Source organism: Venturia canescens, chromosome 9 (assembly GCF_019457755.1).
Source record: "Venturia canescens isolate UGA chromosome 9, ASM1945775v1, whole genome shotgun sequence".
Taxonomy (NCBI): domain Eukaryota; kingdom Metazoa; phylum Arthropoda; class Insecta; order Hymenoptera; family Ichneumonidae; genus Venturia; species Venturia canescens.
In genome coordinates, this window is record NC_057429.1 from 20,174,028 (window position 1) to 20,197,233 (window position 23,206).

Sequence of the window (23,206 nt, forward strand, 5' to 3'; positions counted from 1 at the left end):
CGTGACACTGGACATTCTCACAGTACTACAAAGCTCTTGTCTGTTTGGTCCTCCATACCGAAGTGCATATGTACTGTAAAACAGTATCGTTTTATCGATGCTCCAAGAAGACGCTGAATTGAGGCCTTACACACACTTGTGATGGGCGGAAAAATCGAAAGTTGTTTTTATTTGATATTTCTCAAGTACAGTGTCTGAAAAATATTCTCACCAAATTTCATAAAGATCGGCGAGCATTAGATTCGTAAATACTTATCGAATCTTTGAACGCGATCATCTCAGAATCGTCTTTTTTGAAAAACACCTTTGCGGTGGACACGATTACTAAAAAACTGTTAATCCGATCCACACGAAATTTGTACCACTTATTTATTATAATAATAGTTAGGGCCTGTACGAAGGATTTCGTATTTTGTTGGAGAAAACAAATCGTAACAAAAAAACCGAAAATTTAGCACCTCAAAAAATGAATTTTTTGTTAAAACTGTCGCCATTTTTTTTTAAATCAAAATTTTTACAAATCCTTCGTCCAGGCCCAAGCTATTATTATAATAAATAAGTGGTATAAATTTGGTACGGATCGGATTAATAGTTTTTAAGTAATCATGTCCACTGCCGGAACTGATGCTCGAAAAAAGGTGCTACTTGAATGCAGCTGGAGTTGCGCCATTTTGATAAATTTTTTGATGGAAAAAATTGTACAAGTACACGAACATATGTACTAATAAATGTCGTTCACAATTTTTTAATAAACGTTTATTTTCTTCTCGAAAAAAAACAAGAAAATCACGTTTTTTCGTTCGCTGCGAGTGTATAAGGCCTTAACGGTTCAAAAACCTACAGCTATGAAACTCTTCGAGACCACGTACTTGCTCCAATATACACTAGTGTAGCAGCTGCGCTGCGTCCTATTGGCAAGTGCCCAAAGAGTCGCGAGATAAGAAACGCGATATTGCACGCAGCTCGAGCTAATTTCAGTTTCATCTTTGTGGCTCACCTCAAATATTTTCTAACCACCTTCTCATTTCTCACTTTCCATTTTTTTCTCAAATACATTTCTGCTGCGATTTACCTTTCCAAAACACGACGAAAACGGCATCGTTTTATTAAAAAGACATAATTTTTTTCTCCTCTACAGAATTTAATCAACGATTGCAGAAAAGGTAAAATTTTTCTTCAAATTTGAACTCTTTCCAACTAAAATACCAAACAGCTCTGCGCGGGTAGGGTGAATTTAAAAAAAAAAACACACGTGTTCTTTGGACGATTCTCAACACTTTTTGTTCTACAACACTTGCCATCATTATGTTCTATAAAAACCGCCATCTTGGAAAAACTGAGTAAGAGTTCATGACCAGTGTTCTGAAAAGGTCAGACATCAAGGACACACCTTTGCTGGCCGTAATACGGTTGCTCAATCGCAGCAACAATAACGAAAATCTATTCGAACGAAAAAAAAAAACACCAAAAAGTCTTGACTCTTTAATTCAAAACCCAAAAATAACAAAAATTTTTATTTAATTTTACAAAATAAATGCGAGATCCTGAAAACCCACTACACCAGATTTCGAAGAATTTTTTTTCGTGCCTCAGTCAAAAGTGTGTACTTGAAATTGCGTATCCAAAATTGTCGTTTTGCTTTTCGATTTTTATTTTTCACGTCGGACTAAAAATCCTTTATTTCTAGCAACTTTTCCCAGTCTTTTCAGTCTCGTTTTCTCGCGACTAATTTCTGTGTTAATTTTCCATAATTCTCTCAAATTTTCCACTTTTTTCGTGATCGACATTCATGACGAAACGAAAATAATTTTGAATGAAGTGGGAACAAGCTCTTCGGGATCGAGCTGGGGGTGTAGAGCCCTCAGGAGTGAAATAACAAAAAAATATAAATTGAGTACAAAAGGGCTGAAAGTTGATGCAATATCGTGTTCGAGTTAATGACGTATAATAACGAAACGTCGCCCTCGTTCTTCCTCCATTGCCTGCCACTCTGTTAAGGACGAGCGAGTGCCCGTTTCTTTGTGTACGAACCCCTTGAAAATGATTACGAGGGGTGTGGATTTCTACCTCGAGAGTGCGAAGGCAAATTGGGTTTAGCGTTGCTCAAAAGATTCCAAAGAGAAAAGCGGGAGGAAGGCGGGGAGCTAAGAAAACGGAGGAATTTCGGAGCCTCCTGGTGATAAGCGTTCCTACAGTTCTGCCGGAACTTTTATTCTCGACAACAAAACGTTCGTATTATCGTGGTACGCGAAACCGAATAATTCGTCAGCGTTTACCAGTAATTCGATCGTTTTCCTTCGCAAGATATTCGGCGGGTAACGTGACACAAGAAACTCCAAATCGCGTTGATACAAACGACAAAATTTTCATTAGAAACACCCCGAATAATTGTCTCGTTCGAACTAGTTGCTCGTCACAACCTCCCCCTTTTCCAAAGCCCCAAAGCATCCTCGCAGCAACAAAATATTCGAAGGCTAGAAAACCAAACGGATTTACGGTTAGCGTCGATTCCTCGAAGACTATTCCGATGCCGGGAATAACTGAATCAAACGCGTATATAGATACAGGGACGAGGAGACGCGGAGGCCCCTATAAATTGTATAGAGTTGACAGGAAGCGTGAAAGCGGAAAGCGTATCGTAAACTTAAACTCGGATAGTTCGCTCGGTCTGTACCGTAAACGTACGTATGCTCCTGGCACAAGTTATCGAGTCAGGATGCAAGAAGATCGTGCAAATCCACTTAAGGTAGTTCGAGCAAAGGAGCAGGCTTCGAATACGATGCGTTTATAGCTATAAATTCATCGACATAGAAGCCTCGGATCGGGACGGACGTAAATTTGTGTCTTGCGAGTTTTAGCTTTGAATGTGTTTCCGTATACGCTCGTCTCATTATCGCCGATCGATTGAATTTGTCAGATTTCCATTATCTTTGAGCGCCTCGCGCACATTTGACCGAACGAACGTCGAGCTTCCTTCATTTTCGATCTCACGATTATCGCAGCCATTCAATTTATCTCTCTTTATTATTTCCCCGCGACATTGATAAATCCGCAGATCGAACGTGCCCGAACTCCCCTGAAAACGACGCAGCTCTTTTTTCCGACCCTTCAAAACGTCAGACAAGCTTTTAGCGTGTCCTGCATATGTGTACTTTCGCAAATTTCTCATACAATCACGTTCGACTCGAGGCGTCCAAACCTACAAGAAGTTTCGTCCGGAACTCTCCTCCCATATCATTCAATCTCGTCGAAAACGATCTCCTCTTTATTTCGGATTTTTTCCCCCCAAATTCCCCTCACAATTACAACTTAATGGCCTCCTGCCAGAAACTCCATTTTTCCAGTCAATTTTTCCATTTCTCACATCTCAAAACTATTTCGCTTTTACAAAGCAAATCGGTTTTTTATTTCTTACGTTTTATTTGATTTTTTGGACTCATTAAAAAATAATTACAGATTTGTATTTTTTTAAATGTAATGTTTTTTCAGGATTTGTGCATTTTTTTCGAATTGTTGTGTGGAAATTATTTACGGTTGGTTTAATAATTTTTTCATGGAATTTTTTTTTCTACATTTTTCGTGATTTCGCTTTTACAAACAAATTTGAACGATTGGATCTTCGAATACAAAATTGACGCCCTCGATACCCTCCCTAAAAAACTTGTCACGGGATATGAAATTTTCAAGGAATAAATCCTTTACTACGATTTAACAATAATTGCGACAATAATAGAATTAATAAATTTAGGATGAACCTCTCAGGAGGAAACTTTAATGTCGAATGTCCCATGTGTATACCGACATGTATGTAAACGAAAGTTTCGTGTACACACCGCGCACTCGATCAACATCAGTCGTGATTTCCCGTCTGACCAGTCACGGATATTACCCACTTGGGCGACCCGTCATCATCTCAGAACATCCACTCACCGGTGTCCACATAAAATTTTCGTTCGTACGTGCGTTTGGTGATCGATCGGAATATCCGGTGATTAATTATCGACGAGAGTTATTCGCGAAGCAAAGATTAATCGAAATAAAATTTCAACGAACTTATAATTCGGAGTTTTGAAATAGTTGGGTGTAGAGAAATTGATTGATTGTTAGCTTAAACTTGTCGAGCCAGCATCGAAGTTTGATTTATTTTTTTATTCCACCATTGAAATCGTGCAATGTTTGTGGTTTTGTTGAAATTGCATTAACTCTGTGAGCAAAAGTGCAGAAATTTTTGAAAATTCTCGCACGAAAGTCTCAGGACAGTGATCGGGAATTGTCGTTAACGAAGAATCGCTCGCAGCGAGAGACTGATATATTGAGAGAAACGATGACACAACGCTTTTTCGCTTTCCGTGAGGTCAATTCGGTGAAAAACATTTTAAGAATTATTTTACACGCTGCAGATAATACAAATTTATTTGATTGATTGTCGCGTCATAAATATGTGAACAAGATTTCCTGGATTTTTAAAATCCGAACATCAATAATTCGCTCTACGGTAGCAGAGGCACTCCGGAAAAAAGCATTATTAATAATTTTGCAATTACGAATAGGCCCATTTTTTCGACGAAATCAGTGTCTTCACTTCCGAGTGTCACAAAAATGGGGAAATCGAAAAAAAATCGTCTCGTAGATACCTGGTCAATCGTGTAAGAAAGCACCGTGCCAAATTTCAAAGGGATCGAGCTAATTGTTGATGTTCGGGTTTTAAAATTGATTTGTGGCATGTAAAAAAATTCTCAAAATTGGGCCCTTTTTCCACCGAATATAGACGTTACCCCGTCCTTAATGAATCGATGTTTGTGTACACTTTAAATGAATTTTTCATGTAAAAGTATGCGCAGTTGCACGTTATTCTGGGAGTGCGAAAAGCCGAAGAATCAACGAACATTATCAGTCCCGTGCACGCACTGCTGGTCTGCGAAGTATTTCGCAATTATTTTGTTAACGCGATTCCGATAACAACGGTGTTAAGCGCACTAATTCCGTCTCTGCGACCCGGATCGTCTCATTATCCGAGCCGGACACTCCCCAGCGAACTGGCCAACAATTCGATTAATTAAGTTAATGCAAAAGCCGGCCAGGATCTCTCGCTATAATCGGTACGATAAACTACGAGTAATTGCAGGAGTTTGCGATTACCGGGAACTCGGAAAGTTCAACCGCGGAATAGCAACTTGTCACGTCATGTGTTTATCTACTATTTGCAAATCAACTAGCCACGCACTTGCGTCAAGAAAATATTGCTTTGTGCTACTCGTGTCAGTGCTGAATACTCGCACGGTCCATTGGCCCGAAGTTTGCTGCATTTATTAAGGGAATTCGAGGTCGATAAGCGTGACAGCGTTTCCCATTGGACCAGGAAAACATCGCGTCGAATCCAACGAATAGCTTTTTCCCCAGAATTTCTTTTTTTTTTTTTTAATTTCGACACTTCTTCGTGCAGCAGTTTTTTTCGAATCGAATAATTTAGTGGAGAGCAGTAAACCAATGAAACTTGGGAATAAACCAACGAGTAGGTCAATTCCCAGAGGATTTTTCGGACCATGAAATCAAACGTAGCGCATAGAAATCCCTTCAAAATACGGATTACTCCACTGTAAATCTCGAAATTTATTTCATACGAATAAATCAAATTCGTTCGAACATTTCGTTCGTTTAAAAAACTGAAAACCATTGATACGAAGTTTCGTCTCCGATTGGCATTAACAAATCTCAATGTGGGGATGGATGAAAAGTGATTTATTCGCACAGGAAAATCGGGGCAAAACGGATCGCTGAAAATCAGAGAAATTTTTTTGTTCGCGATTTTGTATTTTTCCAAAAATGAAATGAAAGCAGCATTTCTACGAAAACTCTTATTTTTTCATATTCTTTTCTGTATTTTTCTACGATGCACTTTGACTGGTTTTTTTTAAGGAGCAATTGGGAGGCGTTGGACCGAAATAATAGTAAAAAACAATGGTTAACTGCAAAAATTTCAGTACATTTCTCGATGTTTAAAAGCAAGAAGTAGACAAAGCTTCTTCAAATTTTCTCATGTGCCCCGTTTTGCCTCGCGAATTCAGAAAATTCGCGAAAGTTTGTTTCCCACAAATCAGAACTTTCGGTCTTAAAGTAACTTGATTTTCGTATCTCGAATTGCTGAACATTGCAGAAAGTCCAGGTGAGGGTGGAGCCGATGACGGGAGCGTAAAAGAGCTGCAAAAACTTCGGGACAGGTACGAAGGGAAGGTGACAGCTTCGCTGTATACGGGAACTCTTCTGGTCGCTGCTTCAGCATCCCTGACAGCCCTCATAGCACTTTGCGTTCTACATTTCAACGTGAGTCACTTTGAGAGATGAAAAAAATTTCCAGCACTTTGTAGATTTGCGTGGATCACGAAGCGATTTCATTTTCTTTCAAATTTTCCAAAACGTTTTATCTCTAAAAATGAATAAAAACGTCAAAACTTCATCCCCGTGATTCGCTCCTGCGGCGATGAGATTCAATTTCCTTCACGAATCCCCAAAAATTATCATTTTTTTTCATCAAACAAAATCCTCGTGACTTTCGATTTTTCTCGAATGAAAATTTTTCGCGGCATTCGAAATGGAACGAAAAATCAATTTAGCGGAAGAAAATGCGTTGATGCACTTTCAATCTGCATAAAGAGTCTCTCACCGGGCAGAAATATGTGCGCCTGATGAAATTGTGCTGCAATACACACACAAGCGCGTAAATCACCATGAAGGACGTTATCAAGATCGACGTCCTTTTCTCTCCGCTCTTTTTCTTCCCGTTCTCGCGAGCCCGAACTAATTTTCCCGTTTCGCGCTTCATTTGTAAGCCCGCGAGTGTACAGAGTCACAAAAAATCGGCGGAGCGTTGAAAAGTATGAAAAGCAGGGGGAAGAATCGTGCTCGAAACGAATTTTTTTCGGTCCGAAATTGGCGTAAAAAGGGTGAGGTCAAAAGTCGAATTTGTGCTTGTAATTGCTTGCGGAATAATTCGAGCTCGAATCTTCGCCAGGATCCGGAGAGTCTCGTAAAAAAATCAACTTGGAGAATAAAAACGCCCTTTTTTCGAGGAAGAAACACGGCGTGATGAATGTCTGACTCGATCGCCACTATTCTACTTAATTAACTCCCGGCTTTCCAGCGATCTCCGAGCTCCCTTTCCCCCTTCCCCGTTATTGAATCTCCATGCAATTCTCTACAGAATATCACCGGATTAATCTTCCTTGTACCATACGCGTTCGTTAACTACGTGCTCGCGGATGACGAAAAACGAATTTTTCACAAACGTTTTTTTTCCACTTCATCCCGGAATTACGTTACGTACGAATGCGTTGCGAAAGAAAAGATTTGAATCCACGACGAGAAATGGACGGAATCATTCGTCGATGAGAAAATTCGTTCTTTCGAATTCGTCGAATTTTACTCATCGACCGAGTAAAGTGAACAATAAAATAATTTCTATTAAATGAGGAAAAACAGACAAAAAAAGACAAAAGTGGAGTTGGTTTTTTCAAATTTTTACTCCTCCGAGTAATTGAGAAGCCTCCAATTAAATTCAAAAGGAAAATAACGAAAGAGGCAAAAAAAACGGGAAAAGATCTCAGCCGGAAAAAACTCTTTGAACTCCTCCGATTTTCCGCAACCCTAAACCACGATCCTTTCCTCCCGAGCATCTTCTCTGTATCTCGAGTCTCTGATATGTTCCGCGTACGTGCAGCGAAATCACGATATATACTTGTCCGGAAGTAACAGCAAAAGGGAGGAAGAGAGAGAAAGTGGAAGAAAAAGAGTCTTTGAAAACAGCGTCACGATCGTGCGATCGAATCTGTTGCACTCGTAACAATGATTTGTTCCCTTCCGTGCCACGAATTCAAGTTTCGTGAATAATATATTATTGGAATGCAAAAAAAATGTAGAGTTCGTTGCTCCGAGGGGATCGAATTTTATTGTTAATTAAAATCCTTTAAATTATGGTTAACATGGTGAACAAAACAGTGGAAAAAATCCGCACCATAATTTCGTAAGCAGCGTCGTATTTACACGGAGAGAAAACTTCACTAAAAACGACAATATCGGTAATATTTATTAATTCTTACGAACATACACAGCAATTTTTTGTGAAGCGACTCGATGAAAATTGATGAGTGATGTCAAAATAAATATACATCGGTATATTATCGTACAATCGCGAATAAAATTCTGTTATTTACCATAGTAAATATCCAAACACTTTGGCGTACGATCGATGCTTGTGTTCGAGCTCCTCAAATTTTACAATATTCAACTGTAAATTTCAATTGTGAAAACAGCAAATAATAATTCTACTTGCCAGTTCGTCATCGAGACGACAAAATTTTACAACCTTTACTTGGTGAGCTACGTTAGGAAAAAATAGCACATTTTAAACCTTTGTCACAGCAAAATACGCAATTTAAAAATGTTCATTCAGAATTGACTTGGAAGTTACAATATTTTTGGTAAAAACCTTCAAAATGGGCGATATAATACCGCGAGAGCATAGTAATTCTTACTATTTTTTTCTCTCTGTGTACGAGCGACTTATTCGCGTCTGTGAATTCCCGACTGAAAGATCTTCATCTCGAATAAATATTTTTTTAACGAGCACCGCATCCCTTTGTGCTCTCTGTACCACAAAATCTTTTTCCCTGAAAGTTCGTAGCCCAGAATGTGGCAAAATTGAAGCCGAAATTCAAGAATCGTTTCACACAGCGGAGGCAGGCTTGCACGTTAGTTAGAAAAAACTCGTTGAATGTCGTCTTTCTCGAGCTTTTTCCCGCCTCGACTTTCTCGACGAAGACCTCGACGTTGCTTTTATCCCGATTTTCCTTCTTCCCAGTTCACTCTCCCTGCTCTCGCTACTTTCTAACTATTCGGCTTCATTCTGTTTCGCGATTAAAATTTTCAATTCGTTTGTTCGAAGGATCTGACGTACGTAGTGACACCAGCTTCATGTCTCGCCGTCATGCTCGTCTCCTCTCTGAGCCTCTTAGTCGTCACGCAATTTCCATCGATTATAAAATCAACGAGGGCAAGATTCGCTCTGGGTCTGACCTCGTCGATCATTCTTGGGGTGGCGATTCTCCTGCTCGGTGGAACGCTGCCACTTTTTGCCTGTATCATTGCCGTCATCGCCGGCCTACCGAGGATCAAAAAACAGCGGCCAACCACTCTTGCCCTCGTATTCGCAGCTTCCTTCATCTCCACGAAACTCTTTATTTATCACGGAGAGGACAACGATTATTATTACGAGGTGAACTCATCGATCGACTCACTTTCTTGTCTGGCATTCCCCCCTCAGTAAGAATAAAATGTGACCCAAAATTTGACGAACGCAGAAACGAGGCTTCGATATATAAATATTAAATTTATCAACGTTTTTTATCATTCATTAATTCATATTTTTTTATCGCAACATTAATTTACCAGTTTTTTATTAATGAGTAATAAATTTACAAATTTTTTTGAATTATTCTTGAATTTACAAGTATTTTTTCTTAATTATATTGGGGACTATTGAAAAAGTTTTTTCTCCTTCCAAGTACAGTTTTATTTATTCATTAAAATCGTTTCTTCGCAGATTGCAGCGGACAGTATTTTTCTCACAGCAGCGATAATCGCCGGTTTGTATTATCGAAACCTCACCGCTCGTGCTCATCGAAAAACATTTGCAGGCACGAAGATCGTCATCGAGTCGAGGATAAAGCTCGAGTGCGAGAGAGAGCAGCAGGAGCAACTGTTGCTCAGTATTATTCCGGCGTACTTAGCAGCAGAAGTGAGTTCGTCTCCCGCGTCGTTCTCCACTCCAAAATTCATTCCTTCTTGTTGCTCACTCCGGATGTTTATTGTTCCTCATTCAAATTGAGCCGAGACTTCAAATACGAAAAAAAAATCGCGTACGCGCGTGCCAGAAGTTTTTTTCATCTTTTCCAAACGATTCGAGGACGTCAGTAAAGTTTTCCTCTTTTATCGGATCACCGATATGAAAATTTTATTCAACGACTCTCAATGGAAATACGGATAATATGAGGAATATCGATCACACCTCTCCTTCCCACGTTTTCAAACTTTTTATTCGAGAGTTCACAACCTTTTTTCGGTCCCTCGATTAACGAAATACGAGCCAATGGAAAAGCACCTTTACAAGTCGATCAGGGAGCATCCGATCGCATGAATTTTCACTTTAAATCTCCCCATGAAAACACCAAGAATTCGATGAGCCAATAATTTCCCAAAATTATTGAGCTCACTTAAAAAGCCACGAAACGAAATGCACGCTTCTTCGAAAGTGTTTTTTTTTCTCGAACATTCGTTTTTTCAATCACTTCCCATTTTATACTCGACATTGTCAGGACTGCATAGTTTCCTCCGAGCTTTTTCATGCTCTTTTCATCCCCTATAACCGTGAGCGCCTGCTTTCAAAAGGTGACGAGCACGTCGGAATATCTATCCTAGAAACGCGGATTCCGCACGGTTTCCATATATCGCGCTTCGGGTTCGCACTCTCCTCGCCTCCCCTGCTTTCCTTTCCTTCTATTTTCATCCCTTCAATCCCGTTATTCCACACATGGAATATTTGCGCGTTTGATGCGGTCGCGTTAAAACTTGGTTTCGCGTCCGCACCCAACTGCGGCATTGCCTTCGATCTTTTTTTTCATCCTTAGATTTTTATCCTCGAAAAATCCACCGAAGGAAATCGATCGATGCGTTTTTCTGTCCTTTTGTCGTCGACACTTCTCGTCGCACTCGAACGATTGTCAGTCGGGGCGTGAATATTGTAATTACAATTGCTGGCTCTATCGAAGGAGAAAATTCCAGTTTGAAATTGGAATTTCAGTGAATATATCATCATCGATATAACATCGATGGAAAGCATTTCAGATATTGCGTATCGAAATTTGACACAGAATTAAAAACTGTTAGCTGATGAATTCTCTAAAAGTTGTTTCGTTTTTCCTTCTCTTTTTTCCCCTTTTTCCTTTACTTTAATCCAATAACTCGTTCCACCAGACGCAACGAGAACAGGAGTTAAAACGTAACAAATAAATTGCGTCAGGCCTCGCCAGTTATTTCTTTTTTACGATTCCATAACGTCGGGAGAAACGGGGAGGTGAGAGGGGCAAAAAAGAAAATCTTTTTACGAGGTAATAAAGGGACCGCGAGCATCTTCCAGATTAAAATCCGTTACTTAACGTTCATCCCTCGCGGGCTAACCTGAGCTGTATCCCTTGGCACATGAGCCAAAAAATAATCAACTTACTTGGGCTATTCTCCTTTCTGATCGAAGGTGAAACGGAGCATCATGCTTAAAATGGCGGACGCCTGTCAGGAAGTGAGCAAACACAAGCAAACGAGATTTCACGAGATGTACGTGCAGCGTTACAACAACGTCAGGTAAAAAATATCTCAATATTTTTCATCTCGGGCTGAACATTTTCACAATTCGCTCGATTGAAATTCTGTTTGCCCCAAAGACTGTGGAATCGTATTAAAAAATGCTTCGGTTCTCGTCGACTCACCTTTCTTTTGGGTAAAAAAATATTAATCGAATTCACTGATCGAGAATATCGAAAGATTGACATCTTCGATAAACGTGCACGAAAGACGAATCCAGTGAATCTGTAATATCGGAAATAGAAACGTGTATCTCTCCGAATTATATCTCATTGTTTCCTCGCTGCAGAATCAGTCCCGTTCCAGTTATTGTGTCAAGAACTGTACGTTCGTTCGATTTATCAATGAGAGAAATCGAGAATTTGTGCAAAAATTGGCAATCTTGAGGATCTCTTTCTTATCACGATTTAATCGATTCTTTAAATTTTCTATTCACTCCATAAAAACACTGAATTAATATGACAAATGTGTACAACAAATTTTCATTTGTCGAAGATTAATTAAACATTTTTATTGTCACTAGCCTGGAAAACTCAACAGTTTATTGTTATTTGTCTCGTTCGCAGTATTCTTTACGCAGACATCGTAAATTTCACTCCGCTCTCCGAGCAACTCTCGGCATCGGATCTCGTCAAAACTCTCAACGAACTCTTCGGAAGATTCGATCAAATTGCGCAGGTAATAAAACTTTTGTTATTTTTTCCACCTTTTTTGGCAGAGAAAAAAATCGATATTCCAATGACACGAAGAATTTCGTTCGGGGATTAACATTGTTAGGGGGGAATTAAGCTGATTGAATTCTGTAAAGTGCCAAGTGCAGTTGAGATCAATTGATAACGATCTGCACACTGATGACATGCACTCTCATGGTAGCAAGCAAGGCTCGTTGATTATTAATTTGTTTTTTCAGATCCATTAAGAGGCTTTTCCACACTAAATTTATAATTTTTTCGACGAATATCGATTTTATCGTTCGTCCTTTTTCGTGATGTGCTCGTCGTCCACTTTTAGGCAAAAAAAATGGCTGCCCCGGCACTCGACTTCTTCAAGACATTCGTCGATAAATAATTTACTTGGACTATTATTAATTACTGTTAAGGCATAAAACTAATGTGGAAAAATAATATTGCTCATTGTATATTTTGGTAGAATCGTCGAGCGTCGGTTATAACCTGACTAAGTGCATCAATTATGCAGGTGGTGGAATTTATGAAGGGCATAAGGGCACTAAGACGTGTCTCGAAGCCAGGGCGAGGCTGTCTTGTCCTATGAGTGGCTGGATAGTACACATTAGTAGCTCGTAATAGGTCGTAACACGAGAGCACGCCATAAATGTCCGTACCGGAAAATTGAGCTTCCATTTTGTCTCTCGCCTCATCGATTTTCGATCGAGGTTTAAACTTGTATTTTTTTGTTTATTTTCTTTTCTTTGTTCAGCAGCTGTTCTGTGTTTTTTTTGCCTCTGCGATCGCCGTTCGTGCTCTCCTTTTTTTTTGGGAACCTTAATACTGAGATTAAATTCTGTACGCAGCTTTCGTATTTTTTGTCCGGTATTTATGAGGGAAAATATCGAGGGACGTTCATACGTGAAAAAAATGACTTCTCGAGCTTATTTTTATGTTCGAGATGACTCGATAACGAAAATCACGAGGAACGATGAATATTCAGGGATGAGGGCGTTTTCAACATTTTTCAAAGCCAATTAAATGTTTTTATTCGAAAACAAGTTTCAAAAAAAAACTGCTCAAGCTCAACCGACAAACATACTCCGATCGGGCGATAAAATCGTCGGCTCTTCGTGCTCCTTGCCTCAGCATCGAAGATTTTCTTTGCTTGCCTCTCCCTTTATTCCACCATCCGCGAAAAACCATGAAATTATTATAAGACTCTACGAGGATACGACGAAAAATCTCTTCCCAAAAAAAGCTTTCAACTTGTCGTAGGTGTTCCCATCGTGATCACAACGTTCTGTAGTTTCATTGATTTGCTAAATTATTTTGGCGCCCATGCAAATGCGTGGGATTTTAGTTCCGAGGAGAACACAATTCGCCAATTGAGCTTATTCGATGTTCGACGAGTTTACTCGATATATAAATAATGGCGATAAATAAAAGAGCAAGAAAATGCTGGTATAGTGTATTTAGAAAGGAAAAAACGAAAAAACGGAGAAAAATGTCACGAGGATCATCCCCAAGGGACAGAAGCTTATGGAGATAAGGAAAGTATTTGCTCACGAGTTTGCCCCGAGCGGAAAATCCACTGGCCGAATATAGGAAATCTAATCGAGGCGTAACTCGCGATGCTCCATAAGGTGTTCAGTGATCTCGACCTCACGCTTCGCTGACTTTTTTTCTAGCGACCTCTTCTCTCATTTTTCGACCTGAGGCTCATTATCTTTCATGCCTAGGTGATTTTTACGAGTCAGGAATAATATTTATGCTTCAATTTTGAATCCCGTGCTTATCTACAACGTGCTCTGAGGCGATAAAAAATCTTTTTTGACCCTGGAACTCAGCAGCTATTAGTTTTTTCGTAATCGAACTCCCTTCAGTCGAATTTATGTTCGTTAAAAAATCGTTAGATCATAGAAAAATGAGAAAAATCGATCGAGACAAGACTTGGAACGAAGCTTTTCTGCTCCAAAAAAACTGAATTAGCAGCTCTCGAGTCGGGCCAATTTTAGCCTGAAGTAAACGTTGCCATTTTTCACGACAAAATGATTGATGTCGTGCACTATTCACCTGTAAAAGTTTCAACTAATTTATGGTTGTTCTCGTCGAACTTGAGCATGAAAATATTCTTGTCGAGAGAGCAACGTTAAAAACGTTCGACCAACTCAAATTTGTTTCACAAAATCTCCCATTTATTCGTGTTTCGCGATCATAGATTTCATTCTCAAAATGAAAATTTCATTTTTTATTAAATGCAAGAGCAGAGCGAGATTTCTTGAAGAAACTATGAAACTGCTCGGGTCCAGGAACACTTGAAAATCGATTTTTCCTTATCTTCGACGAAGGACGTTCGATCAGAATTTCTCATCTCGATTCCCACACGTCCTTGACTGTGTATCCGGTGCTTTATGCTCGCTTCAGTATCTCGCATCTTCGTAAATTAAATGCAGAATGCTTATACACAGACATGCATGCCAGAAGGGCACAGCGATTGGAAAATTAATTAGCGAACGCGTTGGCCTGAGCGTGTGTCTTGTAAGGGGTTGGAGGTTACGCTGTCAATTTCCTGTCCGTAAGATAGTACGGTGAGAAGCGCGACCTCCGAGAGGGTCATTCAGGTGAGAATTAAGGGGATGGGTGTGTGTCTGTGCGGAGAGACCGGGGGGGCCCCTCGTAATTAATTCGATATCGAAAACGCTGGAGCTCATCGCGCTCGTGTGTGGAGTTTCCAAGACTTTAGTCCCAAACGCAGAGATTCCGTAGCTCCGAGGATTTATGACTCCTTAATTAACTCTCATTTTTCACGAAAGTTTCCCCTTCGACTCCCAATAAAGTGTGAATAAACCGCCGGAAAATCGTCCAACGAAATTTATAGTTTGGCTAAACTGTGGCTGCGGCGTGTCCTTCGACTCGGCACTTACGGAGTTTATATATCCTCAAGCCCACCGGCTCCAATTAATCGCGCTTTGAGCAAGCCGATTGTGGAAGGTTGCCTGGAGGAGCCACAGGGAAAATGAAATTACAAATGCATATTTACAAATTTATTCCAAGCGGCCTTGCCTCGTTCCTGACCCGGAGTTTCTTTGATCGACCTTGAGAATGACCAGGTGAACGAGCACGCGTTTTAGCGAAGGAAAATTCAACCGAATGGAGCAGGCCGCGGTGGAAAATTCACTTTTCCACTCGAATTTCATCTTCCCGTTCATTTATCCTGCCCGATTTTGGTCGTTGAATAAAAGCGAGTGTACGAAGCACGAAGGAATGTGTCGTGAGGAATGCGCGGATGTCGAAGCACTCGTGACATCGAACGAACCCTTTTTTCTGCGTCTTTTTTTTATCGAGCCCCCGCACCGTTCCCGATCGCTCTGACAATCGATTTATTTACCTCGAGACACATCGAGGCATCGTAAGCCAAACGATTTCTCATAAATTCATGTATATACATATGTAGAAAATTGTAAGGGTAAAAGAAGCTTCGCGTTGCTTGTGCGGGTGCGAATCGATGATTTATCGTCATGGGAACCAGTGAAATCGCTCCATCGAAGTAGCTGCCTCTTATATCGATGTCCATTCATCTCGACTCTCGCACTTTGACCCTTTGCCCCCCAACCCGATTTATGTGAAAAATGTGTAAAAAAACGTTGAAAACATCAGCGGGCAAACCGCGAGAGGGCGAACCCTTGAACAAAGTACCGGAAGTGCTGGTTTTACTTGGATCTCATCGCCTCCAATGAAAATGAAACTCGTCAGGGAGCCGAAGCTTGTGTTTATTACATCAATGGAATGTTAATTAAGATGTTTGATGAGCGAGACCTCGTTATTACACGGCGAGAATTTTGGTGAAGCTGTGAAAAAATCTACTGCGGATGTGCCAAAATACTGGTTTTCAGATTTTTTCTTGAGGGAGAAATTTTCAAAGAAAATTCTGTTTGTTTCACGGTCTAATGACCGTGAAAACGTTCGACCTCTCGTCCCCTGTCTGTGGGAAATTTTGGAATAAAATCCAACTCGTCCCAGTAAAAAGTCACTCCTCTGTAGTGCTCACGGTCCAATAATCGTTTTTTCTTTCAAACTTCCAGCTAATTCCGTTGTCAGTCTTCTGTCTTGATTCGTAATTTTTTTGCTTCTTTTCAGGATAACCAATGCATGAGGATCAAAATTCTCGGGGACTGTTACTACTGCGTTTCCGGGCTGCCAGTCTCGCGTCCCAATCATGCGTACAACTGTGTCAACATGGGCCTCGAAATGATCGAAGCAATAAGGTGAACCGGTTCCGAGGAAACATTTGCAAAAATGACACTTCAACGTGAAAACAGTTTGTTTCTTTGAAAAATAAATATCCACATGAGTCAGTGAGTTTGGTAAAATTAAAGTAATTTAGCAGCAGGTCGATAAATCGAAACGTTCCATTCGAACGTGAAAAATCGTAATTTCTTTTTCCTGACGAGCAAAATATAAAAATATACAAAAAAGACTCTTAAGAGTGGAAGAAAAAATATAATTATTCTTCTGGATATTGTTATTGGAAATGTTTGAGGCTAAACGCAAGCTTTTGCTTGAGAAATCTCTCGTGGGTGTATTATTAAGCCGAGAGTCCCTTTGAGTCTTGCACACACGCGTCATGTCTCATCTGCCAGTATGATAATAGCCTTCTCTGCTGTAAAGTAAAATTGCTCCTCCTTCTGAAACTCAAGAGATAAACTATACCACGAGGGCAAATAAACATTATGCACGTCCTTCGAGTCGAGTTTTGTACCTTTCGGTGTTACACTAATTCGGGCGGCCTGAAAGCTCGCTTGAGAAACTTTGAGCCCGCAAGCACGAGTTAAAGCCTCAATGAGGCAGTAAAAAAAAGAGCGCTGAAAAAACTGGCTGCTTCCGAAAGCCTCCATTCCAGTATTTCATTTTTATTGCCTAAATTCTTGAAACTTTTCTTACGAGCTGCTGACCTTTGTGTAGCCCCAAAATCAATCACAATTGCTGCTAGCCCCGTCAGAATGGAGTGAAAAAAAAAATCAGCGAAAAGCAATGACGCGATGGAAAAGGGAGCAAAATCGCTGAAAAATCACAAAACGTTTGCTATTCTGAGGCAGATTCGTTCGTGAAGCTACGGGATTCAATGTCGACATGAGAATTGGCATACACACCGGTAACGTGCTGTGCGGCGTAATGGGACTTCGAAAATGGCAATTCGACGTTTGGAGCGACGACGTCACTCTCGCCAATCACATGGAAAGCGGAGGACTTCCGGGGTCAGTGGTTAAATCCTTGGAAAACGATCGAACAAATATTTCGTTTTTTGTACCTCGGTTTATTCGCGCATTTTTTTCCTCTCGAATAAGCGACTTTTTTCTCGACCAGAGAAAACATTGTTACAAAATCAATTCGACAGAAAAACTGATTTCCTCTCATCAGTCCTATCGGTTTTTCAACTTTAATTGGCTTCAGAAAATCTCAAATCTTTTCTTCCCGTTTCAGAAGAGTTCACGTGACCAAAGCAACTCTCCTTCAGCTCGGGGATAGGTTCGAGGTCGAGCCTGGCGACGGTGGATCTCGAGAGACTTACCTCGCGGATCACAAAGTCGAGACTTTCCTTATTATACCACCAAAGGTGATGGTTATTGATAATAAATATTCATCGATAAAAAAATAGTAGAACAAACATCGTGATCGACCATTGGAAATTATTCGTAGTTTGTAAAAACCTGAAAATCGTTTTTTTTCTTTCAATTTAGTAATGCTCGTCGTACACACGACGTTTTAATGAATTTACTTCTCACTCCGAGACTCTTCCGCTCTCCCTTGTTGATCATTGTTGCACGTGCGTTATTCACTTTCAAGATTCTTTATTGTATTCTCATCCGAGTAAATCCCTAACGCGAATATAAGAGAGTTTGCGAAAATGTTTAGCTCGTAATAAACTTTTCACGACGCACGCACATTTAAAACTTTTTCCCTTTCCCTATCTCTTATATACTGTCACAGTTATTTCTTCATTTATTATAGAAGACAAAGGAAGAGAACGGATTGCAGGAGAATGGAAGACCTCACGGACCCGGGCCCACTCCCTCGAGGTTATTTACCATTTTCAGACCTATTTGCAAGCTCCTCGTTGTTCAATCCCCAAGTTTTATTAATATTGATTTTACTGGAGAAACAAATTTTTCTCTTAAGATCGAGGCCGAGCAGTAAAATGACGAAGTACGTCGAGTGCTGGGGCGCCGATAAACCATTTGCCAACATAACGGAATCAACTCTCGCCAAAAACATTGGCTTGACCGTGAGTTCAAATGAAATTGTATTCTTTTAGCGTTTACAAACGAGAATCGAATTATTGGAATGACTCCATTGAAAAATCTTATCGAAGAACTATAAGTACGAAGAAATAAATTGGCACGATTTTTTGTCGCAGAGCATCGCCATGATCGAGTCGAATTTGTTGCCTAACAACACCAACTGTTTCGACGTCAAGTAAGTTTCACGAAATTATCATTTTCATGATCCTCCTACGATTTTATTTTTAATCAAATTTCGTATTTTTTTTTTCTAACCAGACACTGGCTCGTTGGGAACGAAGGTATGTCGCCGATAACTTATTGGTTCAAGGACAAAAATCAAGAAACACAGTACAGGGAACAAAGAGATGAGCAATATCCTTGGTACGTTCTCGCATCGAACATTCTCTACTGTACGATGTTTCTCATACAAGCGATTTATCAGCCAAGGTAATCGAGAAATTTGTCTGGTGAATAGCACGTCGAAAATTAGAAGCGATAAAGCTTTCGTTGCTTTGGACGATGGCAGCATGAGAATTGATGCCACCTTTTTTCTCCTTCTCAATTATCGTTATTTCGTGCACAGAAGCATCACGGTCTACGGTTGTTTCTCCGCTGGCCTCGCCTCTCTCGTCATTTTCACTGGGATTTCTTGGTATGCCGAAAAATCTCGAACCCCCAGAGATGAAACGAGCAAAACAGCACTCACTCGTGGCATCAGATTGGCGGTTTATTTAATCACTGCAATGTTGGCCATTTCGTCGGCTCTTATTAGTCTCAGTGACGTCGAAGAAACCAACACGAATATCGTACCGGTGAACATCGCTTTTTCCATTAATTAGTGGAGAAGATTGAAAATGAAAAAATTAAAACATTCATTTTCGGATTCATTTCAGTAGAGATACAAAGTGAATTTGTATCGATCGGTTTTCAGTCTTTCGACCTTAAAAATACGCTTTGCCAATCAAGTTTTCATTTAAAATTGTCATACGAGCATCCAGTTTTACGGTAGTTTTGCGAGAAATACGCACTTTTGTACTTTATCGGATGTGTCAGGGGTGAAAGATTTATTTTTGTAAATTTATAAGCAAACATTGTTGGCAGGCTTATTTGGAGTCAGCAGCGATAGCTTTGCTCGTCGGTTGGAGCCACTTGAGGATTGGATTTCTCCTGAAGCTCGGTGTCATGATTTTATCGGTCGTCGCTACTCTCGTTGTGCTTTCGCAAGCGCCCGTAGTCGAGTTTTACTATTCGAGTTACCAGCACGAGTGAGTTATTCGATAAAACGAATGGAAGAAAGCACGATTGTCCACATTTTCACCACGCTGCATCTTGCCGGCTGTACTTAAAGCGAGCATTTTTTTCACAGCTTCTTGGGATTGCATTATCTCCTTAAAATCGGTTATCTCCTGTTGGTCATAGTCCTGATGCTACACGTGCTCGACCGGCAAGTCGAATTCACCTCGAGAACCGATTTTATGTGGAAAAATAAACTCAAGTGCGAGCAGGACGAAGTCGAAACTATGAGAGGCATCAATAAAATTCTATTGGAAAATATACTTCCGGCTCACGTAGCCGACCACTTTCTCGCTACGAGAGCCAATCAGGCGAGTGGATTCAATCGAATTATCGTAAAAGCTTATTTCCCCAGGAAAAGCACTCTCGAAACAACATTATTCGTTTACAACGAATGTGAATAAAAAACAACGTAGTATTTTTGTAAGAATTTGAAAAAAAAATATTAGCTGGAAAAGCGATGTCTCTAAAATATCTCTGAAACAGGCAATCGATAAAGATTATTACTCGGTTCAGCCCTCGAGAGATCAACCTTGGAAGAATCCAGAAAGAAATGAATTTTTTTTTGTTTTCCATTCCAGGACCTTTACCACGAAAGATACAACAGCATCGCTGTGATGTTCGCGTCAATTCCAAACTACAAAGAATTCTACGACGAGACAGACATCAACAAACAGGGTCTCGAGTGTCTTCGTTTACTCAACGAGATTATTTGCGATTTCGACAAATTACTGCTCAAACCGAAGTTCTCAGGGATCGAAAAAATCAAGACTATTGGCAGCACGTACATGCTCGCTTCGGGTCTGAGCCCCGGCAAAGAAGATGTCGATGCTAAAGTAATTGAACGTTTTCGTTCCCTCGCAACTCGTGCCATCTGCTTCAATTATGACACTCATTCGTCAGGTTTTGGTTTTAGAGTTTCCCTTATTTTTCTCACAAATCAAATATTGAAATACAAACCGAAGCATTTTTCTCAATACCTAAAACTGTGAGAATGTGACGAATACTAAAATTGCTAGTTTTCATTGATCGTCACTCATCGCTTATGCATGTCCCTTAAGAATTTATTGTTAATATTCTCATTCGTGATTTCTGCATCGTCGGTAAACAGGACCAGATCAAACAGCAGGATCACAACGTCATCGTTCTCGTAGAATTCGCGATCGCATTGATGACGATACTGGATCAGATCAACAGAGAATCTTTTCAGAGATTCAAACTTCGAATGGGTAAAACGAATTCCCCGTTTACTCAATGAAATTTAATTAAAAATGTATTTTTAAGCTTCCGGTGTTCAGATTCTCTCCAGAATTTATTTATTTATTTCGTGTTGAAGTTTGAGAATTTTGTCTGCCCTCAATTTCATTCAATTGACATTTTTATCGTCATCTATGGTTCAATCTGAGATTTATTATGTCAGAGAAGCACCATCAAATATCAGAAATAAATTCACTTTGATAAAAATGATGATTAATTATGAAACTATGTCGTTTTTAAGCAAAGAATCGTTTTTCTTTTTCCAAAGGTCTCAACCACGGTCCTGTAATAGCAGGTGTAGTGGGAGCGCAGAAGCCCCAATATGACATTTGGGGAAATACAGTAAACGTTGCTTCGAGGATGGACAGCTGCGGTGAAATGGGAAGACTTCAAGTGACCGAAGACACTGCAGAAATATTGAAGAATGCTGGCTACGAGCTTGTCTGTCGTGGTCCAACATACGTCAAGGGCAAGGGGACTCTGACAACGTATTTCGTGAAAACACCTTTCGATGGCAAAGAAGACAGTTATTAAAGGGTTTCTGCCGGAAGAGCAACATAACTGAGAAGTTTTTGACGTTGTCAACGCACCGAAGCTGAGAGGAGAACAGAAAAACTGTGAAATTCTGATAAAAAGAAAAATTTTAAACATTTTGGTGCGTTAGAGCGACGCAAACTTTGATATCATTCGATTGGTGAAGAAGAAAAATCTAAATTCATATCTCCAACGTATCAAACGGTGCATACTGGAAATGTTTCCTTTGTCAATACCAAAAAAGACGACGAATTTTTAGCTAATTTTTTTTCGACTCCAGGGAGTGTCTGAACTAAAATACTCGTCAATTTTCGTGGGCTGAAACTGCCATTAAACGATGGGGAATGATAAGAGCAAAATCGTTTCGTTGCATTTAAAGAAACCAATGTAAAATCCCACGAAATATTAGTTTCTTAAAATCCAGGAAATTTTTTTCATTTTTCATTACCAGTTTTTTTCTGCTTTCAATGTACCCTTGAATTGCGTCTTTCTGTATAGGCCTAATTTTTAAAGTGTTACACATTTACAGGACACTGTATAAATGATCTCTTCTCTGTATTTACTTTCATAATGAAAGAAAAAAAGAAAAAATCTACTTTACTCAACACGAGATACTGTTCTGTGCTAAAATACTCATCGAAAACCAATTGTTTAGTCATAAATTTATTCAGCGGAAACGAATTTTTATTGTACATATTTTTGTTTAGATTAACGTGTATGTGGGTAGAACAATAATTATCGAGAAATGAAAACTCTGTTTTTTTTTCTAGAATATCATAATCAACTCGATTCCCTAAACCCTGATCATCACTGATTTTTTTGACTTTGAAAATTCGTTGGAAAGCCTGACCTGAAATTTCACCGATCTATTAGCATGCACTTTTACTTTACTGTTATTTAAAATCAATTATTTGTAGAATATTCAGGTTCGTGAAAGAAATACCTTATTAAGACTTGGCGTGTTGCAAGTATTAAACTCAAGATTGGCCGATTGCGTCCCTGACTTGTAAAAATTATTTGAACATTCGAAAAAATTAAGATGCTTGCATAATTCGTTGAGTTTTTCAAATTCGTTTATTTTCGAACCGTATTTTTAGCACTGGATTGGATGTTCGCAATTTTTGGGTGGACATATCTGTATTTAACTATACAACTTAAAATTACGAGTTAATTTTAGTGTCAGATAAAGAATGCTTTTTTTGAATATTTTGTGCAAATTTCGAAATTTGTTTACAGGTCTATTGCTATTCTGGAATATCTTGAATAGATATTTTCTGTTCACGCACTTAACACGTGAAAGACGATTTTATATATAGAATCCACGACGAGTGTATCATCGCGGTGTTTTGTGGTCCGATTAACCTATAAATTTCGCAAGGGTTAGTAACAAAAAGTGGCTGAACAGAGCACTGGGAATTTGGAGTCATATAACGAGTCCTGGAATTATACCGTTTTAGTCACTCGAAAACTCGAATAGTCTCGTATCTTTGATAAAATGGCGATGAATCAACAACGAATCGGGTAAAATGTAATTATTTGTATAGCCACTTCACTTGATAAAATCACGGTTAAACACACTTGAAAAAAAACAATGAAATTAAATTCCTCATTTGAATCAATCGTCACTGAACGACAATTATCTTTGACAAAAACGATAAAGATAAAAAAACGTGCGATTTGGAAATAACAGCTAATTTCAACTATAAAACCTGTCCTCACTTACAGACGGATATATTAGGTGCACGCAACTTGACGCAGCTCCGA

At 39.6% G+C, this 23,206-nt stretch overlaps 1 protein-coding gene across 4 annotated transcripts in view; it reads left to right on the forward strand.

Moving 5' to 3' along the window:
* Adcy2 (adenylate cyclase type 2 Ac76E) overlaps window positions 1–22,194 on the forward strand; it is a 32,297-nt gene extending 10,103 nt beyond the window's left edge. Inside the window, exons 1-19 of one of the 4 annotated variants that reach the window (XM_043428423.1) lie at window positions 1,055–1,163; window positions 6,155–6,321; window positions 8,939–9,268; window positions 9,596–9,790; window positions 11,303–11,409; window positions 11,976–12,087; window positions 16,215–16,342; window positions 17,174–17,332; window positions 17,559–17,691; window positions 18,087–18,154; window positions 18,255–18,360; window positions 18,493–18,551; window positions 18,635–18,805; window positions 18,942–19,170; window positions 19,460–19,623; window positions 19,725–19,962; window positions 20,233–20,487; window positions 20,763–20,880; window positions 21,177–22,194. In XM_043428423.1, the coding sequence (XP_043284358.1) occupies window positions 8,981–9,268; window positions 9,596–9,790; window positions 11,303–11,409; window positions 11,976–12,087; window positions 16,215–16,342; window positions 17,174–17,332; window positions 17,559–17,691; window positions 18,087–18,154; window positions 18,255–18,360; window positions 18,493–18,551; window positions 18,635–18,805; window positions 18,942–19,170; window positions 19,460–19,623; window positions 19,725–19,962; window positions 20,233–20,487; window positions 20,763–20,880; window positions 21,177–21,442 (2,796 nt within the window). In that variant the 5' untranslated portion in view covers window positions 1,055–1,163; window positions 6,155–6,321; window positions 8,939–8,980 and the 3' untranslated portion in view covers window positions 21,443–22,194. Of the gene's footprint in view, window positions 1–1,054; window positions 1,164–6,154; window positions 6,322–8,938; window positions 9,269–9,595; window positions 9,791–11,302; window positions 11,410–11,975; window positions 12,088–16,214; window positions 16,343–17,173; window positions 17,333–17,558; window positions 17,692–18,086; window positions 18,155–18,254; window positions 18,361–18,492; window positions 18,552–18,634; window positions 18,806–18,941; window positions 19,171–19,459; window positions 19,624–19,724; window positions 19,963–20,232; window positions 20,488–20,762; window positions 20,881–21,176 lie in introns of those variants that run through there. The other 3 variants (XM_043428421.1, XM_043428420.1, XM_043428422.1) reach the window with 3 other exon arrangements.
* Window positions 22,195–23,206: the final 1,012 nt, after the last annotated feature.